Below are 14098 nucleotides of genomic sequence, written 5' to 3'. Positions count from 1 at the left end.
AAATTAAAAACAACTCAGATTTCCACAAAAGTGGAAATCTGGGATGGTTGCAGCCCTCAACTGAATTCCCAGTTGTTGGAGTTGAGTTTAATTTGTTTGTTTGTGGTATACCGGTTGAGTTCTTTGGGTGTGGTCGAGCTCTCAACCTGACAACTGACAACTGAAACAGGATGTTTCAAAATTGTTTGTTAGAGAGCAGCTGCACCTATTCAAATAGAGTAATAATCAAACTCTAATTTTGTAGTAAACATTTATTTATATATAAACTTTGCTTTTATAAATAAAATTACATTATTTGATGTAAAAAAAATAAATAAAATAACATTTAAGACTTATTACAATATTAAAAAACAATCTTAAGATTATACATTTTTCAAATTTACAGCACATAGGCAAGACAGTTAATTTGATTGGTTATATTTTATCGCCTGGTTGTATTTGGATCTTCTAGTTTTCTCCAAACCACCTGCAAAAATTCATTTATTAATAAAAATATTAACAATATATTTCACATAAAGACGCCTTAAGTAGTATCTATCTGATACCACTTCTCATTATAGAATCTAAATACATACATTACACATTTCTCTAACTAGTGCTTTTTCCCCATCGTCCATATCTTGAGAGGTAGTATCTGACATATTTTCACCACCTAGCTCGTGATTTTCTCTTTCCAATTGCTCTCGAACTTCGAGAACTTGAAGAGCTCTAACTACTGCTTCCGGTCGACCCGTTAACATTCCTGCTCCCAAATCCTGAGGTGCTGCCAAACTGGGATCCCCTTAAACGTGAAATAAACCAATGTTATGAAATTTCCAATTATTAATAGACCCATATCAATTTTCTTAGCTTTTCAATTAATGGATCAGCAAAATTTACACATGACTCTATTACTAGTTCAATTTTTTTGATAAACCAATACTCATCAATTGATTTTACTGTACTTCTAAGTCATTTGCGACCCAGCTCTGTGACTTGACTACAACTTAAAATGAAACCTAACTTTTACTGAAATCACATTATTACCCCAGAAAAGTGTACTACAGCTAGTGCTTTATTGGAGAAGCTTTTCACAAGCACAAGAGACTCAAACAGTCAATTAACATTTAGAGCTTAAAAAAATCCAATAGGCAGAAAGAAAGCTACTGCGAGTAATTGATGCAAATAAGGACTAATTTTTGGGAATTGAAGAGCTAAGGCAAAGTTTTTTACATCTATTTCACTCCACCGACTTGTGTTACTACATGGAAGAGAACAGTTACAGTTTGCAGAGCAGTTACAGATCATTTGAACTTGGAAAAACACCAGTGGTCCAGATTTGGTCTATTTGACAATGATCGATGAGTCTCAATATACCGAAGAATAAAAAATTTGCACGGGTGCCCCGGATCCAGCAAAATCTTGAAAGTGGTCTATGAAACAAAAAAGTTTGGGAACCAATGTCATAGAGTGACATTAATACTGTGTGCCATACAGACATTGTAAGCAATAAAACTGATAGCTATAATCTCTTCTACTTATATAGGTTGTTTAGGATGTCTAAATGTGAGATAAGATGCACACACTATTATAAATAGGCAAATTAGAGATAAATGATTTCGAGGCTTTATAATTAAAACATAACTAAATGTTATGTCCGTACCTGTTTGTGTAGCAATTTGGTTAATTTTGTGTGTCAACGCTCGTTTATCGTCTTCAAGCTGTTTAACTCTTTGTTCCAAGCTTCGTACGTACTGCATTATTTGATCTAAAAAAAACAAACACAAAAATAATAAAATGTTGTGCATTTTCGTTTAGCTTCGATCAAAAGAATTTTTGAACCACTTTAAGTAGTTAATAGAGATTCATAAGGATAATTATAACCTTTCGAAACATTCATGTATTTGTAAAAAAACAGAATACCAAGATTATGCATGATTAATTGGGTGTTACAACAACAGTTCTGTTAAATTATTATGGGGTAAAAGTTCCAAACAAACTGTAACATGCCATTTGGCTTTTTACGTTTTTCTTCAAACATTTTGAATATTCCTTTGTTCGCGTATTGTGGCACAGTAGTCACTTCTGATTTATTTATTCTAACAGTTTTTGAAGATATTTGGACATCGATCTCCTACTTCATTCGCGAAATTCAATAAAACCTCGAAAAATTAATATCCTTATAAATGACCCATAACACCAGCATTAGGTAAATTTTGGGTTTTAGAAGAAGCCCAAACTAAACATTTATTTACCTAGCGATATACAGAACTTTTGAGTTTAGGCCAACAGTAAAGTTCAGAGTTACGATAAATAGTTTTAGATACGCCCAAATGAGCACTTAATTAATTTTCCAATTAGGCAAGTTATTAGAAATTGGATTAGACGAGAAAATATGTTTGTTCAAAATATTATTGTCAACATTAAATGTGGTGTACGAATCAAGATTTAGTGAGACGTGAGACCTTTTCTAACCTAGAAGTATACCAAGCATCTGGGTTGAAAGTATTTACTTCAATAATGGAAAGTTCGGAGAACGAACGGGATAAAGAAGGATGGGACATGAATCTATAGTACAGGGATGGAGAAAGATTCAAGGCTCGCGTTGGTTGGATCGCATGACCTGAAGAAGTAATTCTTGCTGGTGATGAGAGGGAAGGCAAGGAATAAATATTCAAAATAATTGAAGAAAAACGTAATAAACCGAATGGCATGTTACAAAACAAAGTCATTTAACGTATTATTTCAAAGTCCCCACTATTAATCATTTTAGATCAGGTGGCAAGGACCCTGAGGGACACACTTTAGTTAATTTGCATATAAAAGTCTGTAGTTTGATGTGCAACTCTAAAGTGTTTTATTACAATTTGTTTTGTTGCTTTTTGTTATTTATATGAAAATATGCAAAGCAAAAGCAAACTCCATCTCGGTGTACTATATTGTCAACATAAATCGTAGGATTAATTAACAATTTTTGGCTCATTTATCAGCTCAAACAGCGAATAATTGCATATTTAACTTTAAGAATCAGAAATAGCATTCTTTAAACCAGAAGAGGTTGCAGATACAGTCCAGCCTCTGCCTCTTTTGTTTCAGGGAAACCAGTACATCTGGAGGATACATTGAACCCTGATTGAGCCCTCAGTTTAAACACGGGTATAAAACATGATGAACTTTAATGTACAAAATGTAGTTATCGTAGATAATATCACATATAGTTTGTAAAATAAGAAACTTACAACATACAATAATTAATTCTGTCTTTGTGAAAGGTTATCGGAAAAGATGCATGACGAAGCCTACTTCTTTTCTGTCCCTAGTCTCAACTCTAATTGGGCAGAATTTAATTAAATATTATCTTTTTATGAAAGAATATCTTTACGTTATACTAAAAGAGACTGAAAGTCCATGTACAAGTACAGAAAACGTTCTAGGAAAATTTCCATGAGGATGTACTCGAGAAGTGCAGACATCATTTTAACATACATATTAGCTTTTATCAGTATATTATTGAAACACACCCTTTCTAGCAAAGCTTTTAGAGCTGATGAGAAGCAATCTAAATATTATACAAGGTTAAATAACTACACAGTTTTTGAAATTACTGTGGGTTTACTGGAGTCATACATAGTAGTTCATTCACACAGGCAAAGAACTACTATGTATTAGTATTAGTGTTGCCCAGGTCATGGTTCTGGATTGCCCTATACTTTCACAACGCAAATATTTAGAATAAATAAATATACAGGGTGATTATAAATTCATTCTACAAAATTCAGGTGATTGCTCTTATGAAATTAAAACGGGTCTTTCCTATAACAAAATTTCCTAAGCCCACCCTAAGCCCTTTATCAACCTTAAGAGGTGGCGACTTAATTTGTGCTCTTATTATCTTTTTCTAAAATTGCAGTAATTTGAAATTCTGTAGTTTTCGTGCACTCACAAAACACTAAGTATGGGTATTTTATCATTATTCCTATTACATTATACTGGGGTGAAAGCAACCCTTACTTTTCAGTATTTATTATGAATAATATTACATTTTACATCTTAACTGTTTGCCACTTAAATTAAAAAAAGTATAAATTATGGTCTTTATTTTTTTCTTTTCAACTATTAGTTTCGGGAAAAAAATTGACATGAAAAATATTTTCAAAGAAAACAAGGAGTTTGAGTTATAATCTTATTTCATAAAAGTTCATCTTGAAAAAAAATTGAAAATTCACCACCTTTCAAGGGTGATAAACTGAAAATGGGTAGGCTTAGGAAATTTTGTTATAGAAAAGACCCAACTCAATTTCCTTCGAGTAATCTCCTCCTAAATTTAGAAAAACCTTGTATATATCAATATAAAATAGTTCACAAATTACCAGCAAACAGATACAACGAATAAAAATCACAGAGATAACCCGGAAAGGGGTAGGCTTAGGAAAGACTCATCTCAATTTCATTCTCTGAATTTTGTCGCATAAATTTAGAAACATCCTGTATATATCATTATAAAATTATTCCCTAATTTTCAGCAAACTGATTCAAGAATAAAAATCACAGTTGTATTTAGAAATAATAAAATCAACCCTTGTATTTTAATTAATAAATTTACCATTAAAAGTATTTCTTTGTCTCGCCAAGCTCTCGTGTAGAATCCTTTCTCTACTTTCAGATCTTCTTTGCGTATTTCCACCTGAGGTAAATTGTTGAGGTACAGCCGGTTCGTCTGCATTTGTACTTGAACTGGAACCGTCTCCATCATCTCTAAGATTACCTCCTGTACTGTTGCCACAATTGGGACATAAAGAACCTGCGCAAAAAAATATTTTTTCTTATATTTTAATGCTTTCAATTAATGACAGGAATAGGACATTAGAAGAATGTTGAAGCGAAAAAAAAACGAAATAGGAAAGAATGGAGGTCATTAGTTGATCTACCGCAGACTCTGGACTTTTATTTTTGTATTAAAATGATTATAAAATATGCTGAAAACGATGATTGCTGATTTTATTTCGGTACAAATTGCTACATACGTAGCTACTACGAGTTCATTATTGATTATAATGAATACACTGGGTCTTAATTGTGGAACTAATTCTCATCGGTACGCCGATTAAACGGATACTGCACGTTTGAATGTGGCAGATAAGCACTCGAGAAGGCAGCACAAATCGATATTTTGGAAGCTTCCACAACCATTGAAGAAATATTATATGGTCCAGGTATATATGACTCAGTGTAAGTAATTAAATAATTCTCAATAAAACTCAAAAACACATTTTTTGAACTGGCGACCACTGTAACTCAAAAACCACTGGGTAGATTTGAAATTTATACAGCTTTTGGAAAAAATAATAAACTAGTGCCTGATCGAAGGATTTTTTTTAATTTCGTTTTTTTATAAACAAACTGTTGGTTTTTACTCGAAAATCTGGAAATAAATTTCCTGAGGCTTAAATTATAAAAAAATTGATTCAACTTTTTTTGTCTGATTGATTTTAGATTAATCTCCAAGGATTTGTGATGGTCACTGTAAAGAACTTCTGTTGGAACTGGATCAACACAAACTGCCATAACTTCAACAATTTTTTTGTTTCAAGTTTTAGGGAAAACAAGTCAAAACATGTTGTAATAATGATATAATTTTACTTTTGGAAAATAAAATGATTCAGTGGAAAAAAAAATATTCAAAAATATCATTTTTTCATGTTTCTGCGTACCCCTAACCCCTTAGACCGAATACACACGGATCAACTCAAAAGAAACTCATTTCTGAGGCGAATCACTACCAGTTTGCAATGATTAGCAGCCTTTGTATTTGACACCGGAACTACACACAGAGCATTGAATATTGAAAAGAGCTCAGCTCCTGCCTGATCATTTATAAAAACTAATCTATGGCATTTACGATTTACACGTCGCCTGGAACGAGTTCAGATTGTAAGACGCGGTTTCGTTTTCTTTCTCTTCATTCAAATTATATTTTGATTGATATACTCAAGGTAACTACAGTTTAATACTCGGTAACCGTCAAAATAAAGTTCCCATTAGCGCTTTCTACGAGATCTTCTTTTGGAAGATAGAAAGAATATAGCTCAACAAGGATTTTTTGTGTGGACTCGACAAGAACTTTTTCAGGTAATTCCGCAACCTGGTAAGTTATAGGTCAGGATGATCTGACAAGGACCTTATGAGGATGTAACGCAGATCAGTGATGACTTTTACCTTATATGGCCCTTATCAGGATTACCTTATAATGGGCCTGATCAGGATTGTCTCACAAGATTGCCTCGTAAAATCTTCATCAGGAAGGACTGGGATCGCCCGTCTCTCAAATGTTTCAATGGACGAAGGTACTTTGTTTCCAATCTGATCACGACAACACGAGCTTTTCTTTTCAACAGGTTAGTAATGTGTTTTAATAAAATTATTGTCTTCATTTATTGAAATTTTTTTGTTTATTGGAACTATATTTGTTATTTTTTCTGTAAAAAGCAAGCACAAGAGGTGACTTCTGTAAGTTGCAGTGCTCCGGAAAGATGTGCCTTGGCAGACTTGCATTTCTCCAAAGAAAGAAATCTCTGCAGGCAGATTATAGGTGGGATTATGTTAGACAGCTCGGATGAGCATCTGCCATTGTAGTAAAACAGGTCAGGCCAGCGACCTTTCATCTATGCTCTAAGCAGGCTCTCTTCTGTAGCACCCTTAGGGTATGCTTGGGGGCCGACCTCCAAATGTGCAAGCATTTTAAAGATGGTCGAATGGAATAGTTTGTACATATGCAAAAGAAGTTTGGAGTGGATTGTTTGGTTCGACGTAATGTTTTTTGTTATATAGTTAAACTTCAAAAAGGTGATGTAGAATATCTCCTATCACTTTGTTAAAATGAGGAAATAAATATGTTCTACTAATGTAACCATTTATTCAAAATAAAGTTAGGAAAGCTTAAAATTGTTGAAAATTTTAATAACCTCAACTTGATATAAACCTAAAAGAACTGTTTACTTTTAAGTCATGTTTCGGTCACAACCAGTTAGTGACTTCAGTCACTTTTGATTTTAGTTTCTCATAGTTGCTGCATGTGTATTGGACCTTAATGTCACATTTCAGACATTTGAGTCAAAGTTAGTGATTCGCATAAATTGAAAATGTATTTGCCAGACATAGTCCCAACTGATTCTTTTTTTTTTTCAAATTTAATTACCCTAGAAGAGGGACTTGGACAGGGACACATTGTTTTAAATTACAAATTTTTTAAGAAATTAGTGATAAATTATTAACACACCATTGGCACGTTCTTCATCTAAATACAGGCATAATTCCTTCAATTCCAAATTGTCTTTAATCAATTCTTGCTGTTTGTTATCCAATTCTCTGAGTTTTGCTTGATAAGCAGATACTTCTTGACGCATAACGCTGGCCGTATATCTTCCGAAACGTTGCCATTCTCGAGCCAATTTTCGTCCCTTAGAACAGAATCACGTTAAATATATTTTTAAACGATTTATCTTTGAGTAATTCAAAAATAATCAAGTGAACGAGTAGATAGATTAATTTACTAATGAATAGAGTTTTTTGCAGTAATCCACTTCCTATCAATGTAAAAATTCAGTTACTTAAATTTTATTGAAAAATTATAGCAAATTATATAATTTTTGCTTTATTAAGTTCACTGTCTCATCATGTTTTTAGTAAAATGACACACTTAGTCTTTAGTAACTCTAAAAAATTGCATATTCATTTGAATTAAATAATTTTCAGAATATTTTAAGTGGAAATGTTATACGGAAATGTTTCTAAAATTTCCAGCGCCATTTCGGCAATTCAAAATTTTACTTGATAGTTTTATCTCATGTAGACAAGATGCCTGAATAATTGCAATGTTTACTTATAAAAACATGCTAGTTTATGAAGATAAATCATTACATTTCTGTTATTTCAAAATCTTACTAATCAAAAATATTTTTTTGATTTACTGACATGGGTTAAAAAATGTTTTACATACTTTTTGTCTATCGTCATCTAAAAAACAGCAAAGATCCCTAAGTTCCTGATTATCATCAGCGAGATGTTGATTTGCTTCTTTCAAAGATCGTAATTCCAAAAATACTCCCTGAAAATGGTTCAATGAATATTAATATCCATATTGTTACGAACAAGTTAGCGAAATGGATCCTTAGGCCGGCCCTGTCCAATTTTAAAATTCGGCGAATTCACGCAACTTTTTATTAAATGGTGGACGCAACTTTGATTTCTTCTAAATAAATTCTAGGAAACTCTAGTTATTTATTTCTTTTTGTTCTAGAGCTTTGTAGAATATTATTTAGCTGTATAAAAGATTTGTGTAAACGCAGTTAGTTTTAAATTGATTGTCGTAAATAGAACGAATTAGTAAAGTGAGATTTATAAGTAAATTATTATAAATATAAATATAATTACAACATTTTATAGTGACTCAATGTTCAAATAATTATATTTAGTTCGATTTAATCCAATCTTACCCAGTCCTAAAATAGGTTATAGCAAAGTTTCTTATCATGGTTTCAATGAGAAAAAATTGGACATTCTATTTTTGGAAATGTTATTGATACTGGTTTATTTCTAACTATACCAAGAATAAATTTATCTATAATGGTTGTATAACATTTACTATTTATACATTAATGTGCTTGATATCAATTGTAAAAAAATTGGACTCCTGAACTTTGATTAATGCTGACCATGATGATTATAATCAGGTTAAATAACAATCTAAAGAATAATATATAATTTCTAAATCTTTAGATTAAAATTTTTAAACAATATGATTGGAAAAACTCATAAATTTGCATTTACAAACATGTCAAAAATATTAACTTATGCAAATACACAACTTTTATTTGTGAAATGTATTTTTACTTTCAATGAAGTAGTTCATTCTGAAATACTTATGTCATATTTAGTGTATCATTTCAAGAATGTATATTAGTAAGGTAAAATACTTCATATCCAATTACATAATTTGCAGAATGCAACTTTTACAATTTTAACTTTCAAATCATTCTATTAAATCACATGCTAAATTTGTAGACGGCTAATGGGAAAATTTTCAGTAAAGAGTTACTATTTCGTCGTTTCAATGCCAACCACTGTAGAAGAGTCAAATGAAGTCCTGGCGAGTGATACATGGGAATAATAAAGAAGTATTATGGTTTTGACTGGTATTTTGGGAGGTCGTCTCTATACAAATTTTAGACTCGTGTGTGATACCACATACATCATTTATAAATGGCTAGAGTATTACAAAAATTGCAACTCTAGCTTGGCCCACAAGTTCTGGCTCAACCTAATTGACTATTTATGGGATGAAATGTGTTCTTTAGAGCCTCACTCTCCTCAACTTGGAACAACAATGAGCTTTCATTTAGAACCTCAGGATACAATAGGGAACCTGGTTTTAAGTAGTCCTTATAGATATTAAGCAAAAATTATTATAATATTTAAATAACTTTTTTTCTATAATTCATAAACAAAAATTCATTTTTTTAACCATGAAAAACGTGGAAACTTTTTTTCAATTTTAAGGAATTATTATGTGTTAATTTTCTGGTGCAGTGTATTAATATTAATTGATATTAAATTCAAACTTGTGTTACCTGAAACTGCCTGTTAGGATCTATAAAACGTGGATCTTCAGGTTTGCGTGTGAATTTTAACATTTCAGGTCTCAGGAATTCATCATCATATCTAATAGGCTGTCGCTGTTGAGGAGCCCGTAAATCCAAGTGAATTTGTGGTATACCTGGATCATCTGGTAAGCGTGGTCTTGGAGGAGCATTATCCTGGTGGTGGATCTGTAATTGAGTTGTTCGAACGTCATCTGGAGGATGCCTAGTTGGTGGTGGGTATTGATGATGTTGTTGGATTCTTCCTTCATTCGAAAAAGAAGAAAATGAGCTATTTTATAATTGTGCATAGTTATGTATGAAAAAATAAAAATTAAAATAAAATAAGAGAAAATTCATTACAGTCTACTAAAATAATGATCCATATTAATCTACCAAAAAATGTAATTTGTTATTAAGAGGTAACACCACTGAAGAGCCCAGTTTTTTAAGATTATTTTTGGAATTTTTTTTCAAAAAAACTTTATAACAGATTAGATGATGTTTGTTTTGAAGTGATAAAATTAATTTTTATAGAGCTTTCAAAAAACAAAATGGTGTCAATCATTTGAAGATGTCATTTTAAACATAATTCCCTACCATTTTATCTAAAAAAAATTTTTGAAATTTTTACAGTGCTGTAACTTATTTTAATTAGGATTGGTGATGTATTTTTGTACTTATTGTAAATATTAAATACATAGTGCAGCTCTACAAGTCTTCTTACTCTTCTTTTCCCTCTTTTTTCCATCTCCAGCACCATTCTCATAATTCTCTGTTGTGGTAATGTGCCTTAACCATCTTGCTCTTTGTGCTTTAACTAACTCTATTATGTTCTAGTTCTCTGTAGATATTCTCCAAATAACTTCTGCGATTTTGACACCATCATATATTTTCCTGACGATTTTTATTTCCTATATTTCCAGTTTTTTCTCTTTTTTATCATCTTCTACGTTTCTGATTCATATAGAACTGCTGGTACTACAATTTTCTTGAAAGGCTTTTTGGTCTCAGTATTTTGATTAGCGATTTTACATATCTGCCTTTCTCTTATCTATCTTATTTTCTTTCAGATTTGTAGTGTTAAGGTTAATCAAATTGATATACTTTTTTGATTTATATTCTTTTCTACTTAGTATCCATTCTGTACAATTGCTTTCATCTGTGACTTCAGAGGGCATCTCCATATATTTTGTTTTCTCTATTATAATTGTTGCTTTTTTTAATTTTTAATCATATTTAAGTGGCATTTTAAATTAATAAAGTAATATATTTAGTAACAAGTCAACTCAATAAAAATTAATATAATTTGTTATATTACCCGTTTGTGGATTTGGAAAATATTTCACTGGCTGGTGGTCGTTGGGGTAAAGAGGTTTAACATTTTCTCCTGTTTTTTGAGTTTTCTTTATGGGCTCTGTGGGTGAATTTTTCAGAATGCCCTGCCCAGTGGGCATAGGTGGTGGTTGATACCTAGGTGGTAAAACTGCAGTTTCTGTATTGGGTTTTCCAATTATTGCCTTTTTGTTAGACATATTTCGGCACCAAAACCTCTTAAGACACCATTTTCACAATGTTTTCAATAACTTGAACTTGTCAAATACATTCACACATGCACTACAGCTTGGTCTTTAAAATTATCTGGGTCACTACATCACCAAGAGTTTCACTTCAAATTGTTGATAGCTTTTGATTTCACTGTTAATAATTGTTTTTACGAGAGTTTCCCTTTGACGCGCAAGTCAGAATTAAGTACACTAAAACAAAAACGAGAAATCGATTTTCGAGCTTATTCAGACAGAACTAACACAAACATGGCTGAAAAATAACATTGCTTTGGCCTTCTACGAATGGGTACCACCTCGAGTACCCAGTTCATAAGAACTTCGTCACCAGGTATGTACAGGCGCGTATTTAGAATATTCTAAATTTGTGAAATAAAATCTAATTTGATTTAAAAATTACAAAAGCATTTTATGACAGAAATCTTTAAAAGGTTACAAAGTGAGGAAGAATATCAAACGTTATTATAAATTTTATTAAATATCTTCATAATTATAAATATATTGGTATAATAAGGAACAAATAGAATTTTTTAAATGAAATGATCAATCAAGGAAGAGTTCCAAGCAAGTTACAGGAAATTTGTTCTTCGAAATTGTTGATACATTTTGGTATCAGAAAAATTGAATGTTATACCATCGCATTGGAGGTTAAATCACATATTCCTTTTTAAATGTATCAGGTTCCAAACAGAACAAACATAATGGTCGAAAAGTAGGAATACATTCACTTAATTTCGGAAAATGAAGTTAAGTAAAGCTTGAAGGCACTGAATGACAGAAGCTTATTCGTCATATCTTAATATATACCAATGAGTAAATGGAATTCGTTTCTTCTCATTTTCTTGAGCTTGAAAGTTATTAATTCACCATATAATCGGTTATGAAATGCGTCCCTTCCAAGTGTTTCTCTAATTCAGGGAAGAGATGGTAATCACTGGGGATCAAGTCTGGGCTGTAAAGGGGTTGAGATACCGTATTCCATTCCAATCTGTACGTCCGTCTTTGAATTCTTAGCACCATTTGTGCATATGTTGCAACCTCGTACACCTCACACTTTGGGAATGAATGTCCACCGGAGTAACGTGTTTTGCACATAAAAAAGAGTCACAAAGCGAATTCCCACCTGGCTTAAGAATCAAATTCTATCTTTCACGGCTAACAAGACAAGATTGAATGCTGTAGACAGCTCGCTGATGAGGGAACTGGTAGATACAAGCCAATTTCGCTAAATCCCGCCTAACAGCTTTCCCTGTGTCCGCAGTTCCTTGGAAAATAAGGTTTATTTTATTGACAACCCTCCTATAAAGGTTTATATACTTGGGCTCTCCAAAACACAAGATTGAATACAGCGTTTTTGGACAAACACTTTTAAAGTTCAAATTAATTTATTCTTGATTTTATTGAAGGATTACGAATAAAAGAAGTTCTGGTTTCAAAGAGAGTCCGCAGAGGAGAGAATATAATAGATGCGTTTTAGTTTTTGCTAGCCATGGCAAATGTTGATCTTACCTCTCACGTATAGATGCTCTAAAAATAATTCTTCTTTAACAGCGGTTGTACAATATTTCAAGATACTTATCTCAGTTTTAACCTGAAAGGCATTCATAATCTTGCTAATGTTATTTAAATTAAAAAATATAACTTTCAATAGCCTATACGGCCCTGTCCGCATATAATTTATAATGACGTGGTGGTGGCGGTAATCAATGCACTTTGATATTGAAAGGAACAAGAATGTAGAGAGGCCATGCCATGCCATGAGGCAATCTGGCTTTCTTTGACACAAAAGCTAAGAATTCATAGATGTAGATACTGTAGGTAGGATATATCATTCAGATGCGTTCTCATGGGAACCTCTTTATGTATACATATATATTATTGTGACTTCTTGAAAAGCTTAAGCGGATGTTAAGTAGGAAGTTAATGAGATATAAACTGCTTCAATCTCTTAATTTCATATTCTATTCATTAGTTAAAGAGGGAAAATGTTTACTTAACTTTTACTTATACATAATTAGTTTCTAAACAAATTGGAAATGAATTGAGAAACCATGAGAAAAAAGTTGCACATAATTTAATTAGTATTGTTACGTCGATTTTTAAAATAGAAAATATTTGATGACGGCCATATTGCGTGAGTGGCATGTATCTTGTTATTATGGCCGATTCATAAACTAGACTTTCCGTTTGATATTGACGTTTGCTGTTACTTGCTGTTAAAAATATTGAAATGCATAAGACCATTCATAGTTGCCGTTTGACATCGCTGTTTGTCCATCGGTCTGATGTTGGTGACTTTCAACATAAACGAATTTTATGTTGTGCCGTCAGCCGTTTGTAACAGCTTTCGTGATGATAGAAAAGAGCCAATAACATTTGTTTGCGTTTGTCCAAATAAAAAACTCGTTATTTTTCATGATATCGACCATAAATACCGGATTACAAACAAAAACCCAAAAGTAACACGCGTCAAAAAGAATAACAAAATTTTTAGGTTAACGTGAGCAAAGTCAATTTTATGGATGTAGAATTTGCTACGAACGGCAAACGTCACATTGTAAGGGAAAGGAACTAATTTCGAAATTTGAATGCAATAAAAATGCATTCTATTTCTTCTTTGGTAGATTGTTATAAAAAAACGAAAAAGCGTCAAGTGCGGTTTTTTGAATTCCTATATACGAACTTCTCTTTCTCACTAAATAATATTTGAGTTGTTCATAAAGGAAGCACGCCACCGATCAACGACGAATGATATTCGCTATAATGCATATTTCGATATAATTGACTGAAAGCAACAGAAAAAAAAACACAATAAAATCAAAATACAAATTTAACAACGAACTACACGTAGTTGTATGAGAATTAACTGAAGTGTGCTCTTCAGGACGAAATGACCGCTTGCATCTTCTCAAATAGTAA

General features: G+C 32.1%; 1 protein-coding gene and 1 long non-coding RNA gene across 2 annotated transcripts; one reads left to right on the top strand and one right to left on the bottom strand.

Moving 5' to 3' along the window:
• Nucleotides 1-236: 236 nt before the first annotated feature.
• Nucleotides 237-11491, bottom strand: LOC130903470 (coiled-coil domain-containing protein 85C). Its single transcript, XM_057815582.1, has 8 exons — nt 10936-11491; nt 9606-9880; nt 7976-8083; nt 7256-7436; nt 4583-4780; nt 1643-1747; nt 576-781; nt 237-466 (listed from the first exon to the last, which is right to left on the bottom strand). The coding sequence occupies exons 1-8, from the start codon at nt 11147-11149 to the stop codon at nt 422-424; spliced, it is 1332 nt and encodes a 443-aa protein (XP_057671565.1). The 5' UTR covers nt 11150-11491; the 3' UTR covers nt 237-421.
• Nucleotides 4989-5634, top strand: LOC130903471 (uncharacterized). The gene is made up of 2 exons (XR_009060747.1): nt 4989-5208; nt 5473-5634. It is a non-coding gene; the product is annotated as an uncharacterized LOC130903471 (long non-coding RNA).
• Nucleotides 11492-14098: the final 2607 nt, after the last annotated feature.

This window comes from Diorhabda carinulata, chromosome 2, assembly GCF_026250575.1.
Source record: "Diorhabda carinulata isolate Delta chromosome 2, icDioCari1.1, whole genome shotgun sequence".
Taxonomy (NCBI): Eukaryota; Metazoa; Arthropoda; class Insecta; order Coleoptera; family Chrysomelidae; genus Diorhabda; species Diorhabda carinulata.
This window is presented reverse-complemented; position numbering and strand designations above follow the sequence as displayed.

Excerpts from the sequence above, each read along its gene's own strand:
- LOC130903470 (XM_057815582.1), bottom strand. The coding sequence starts at position 11,149 with ATGTCTAACAAAAAGGCAATAATTGGAAAACCCAATACAGAAACTGCA. Across the intron at positions 9,881-10,935 it reads TTTTCCAAATCCACAAACGG|GAAGAATCCAACAACATCAT; the intron begins GTAATATAACAA and ends TTTCGAATGAAG. Across the intron at positions 4,781-7,255 it reads AGATGAAGAACGTGCCAATG|GTTCTTTATGTCCCAATTGT; the intron begins GTGTGTTAATAA and ends TTTTTTGCGCAG.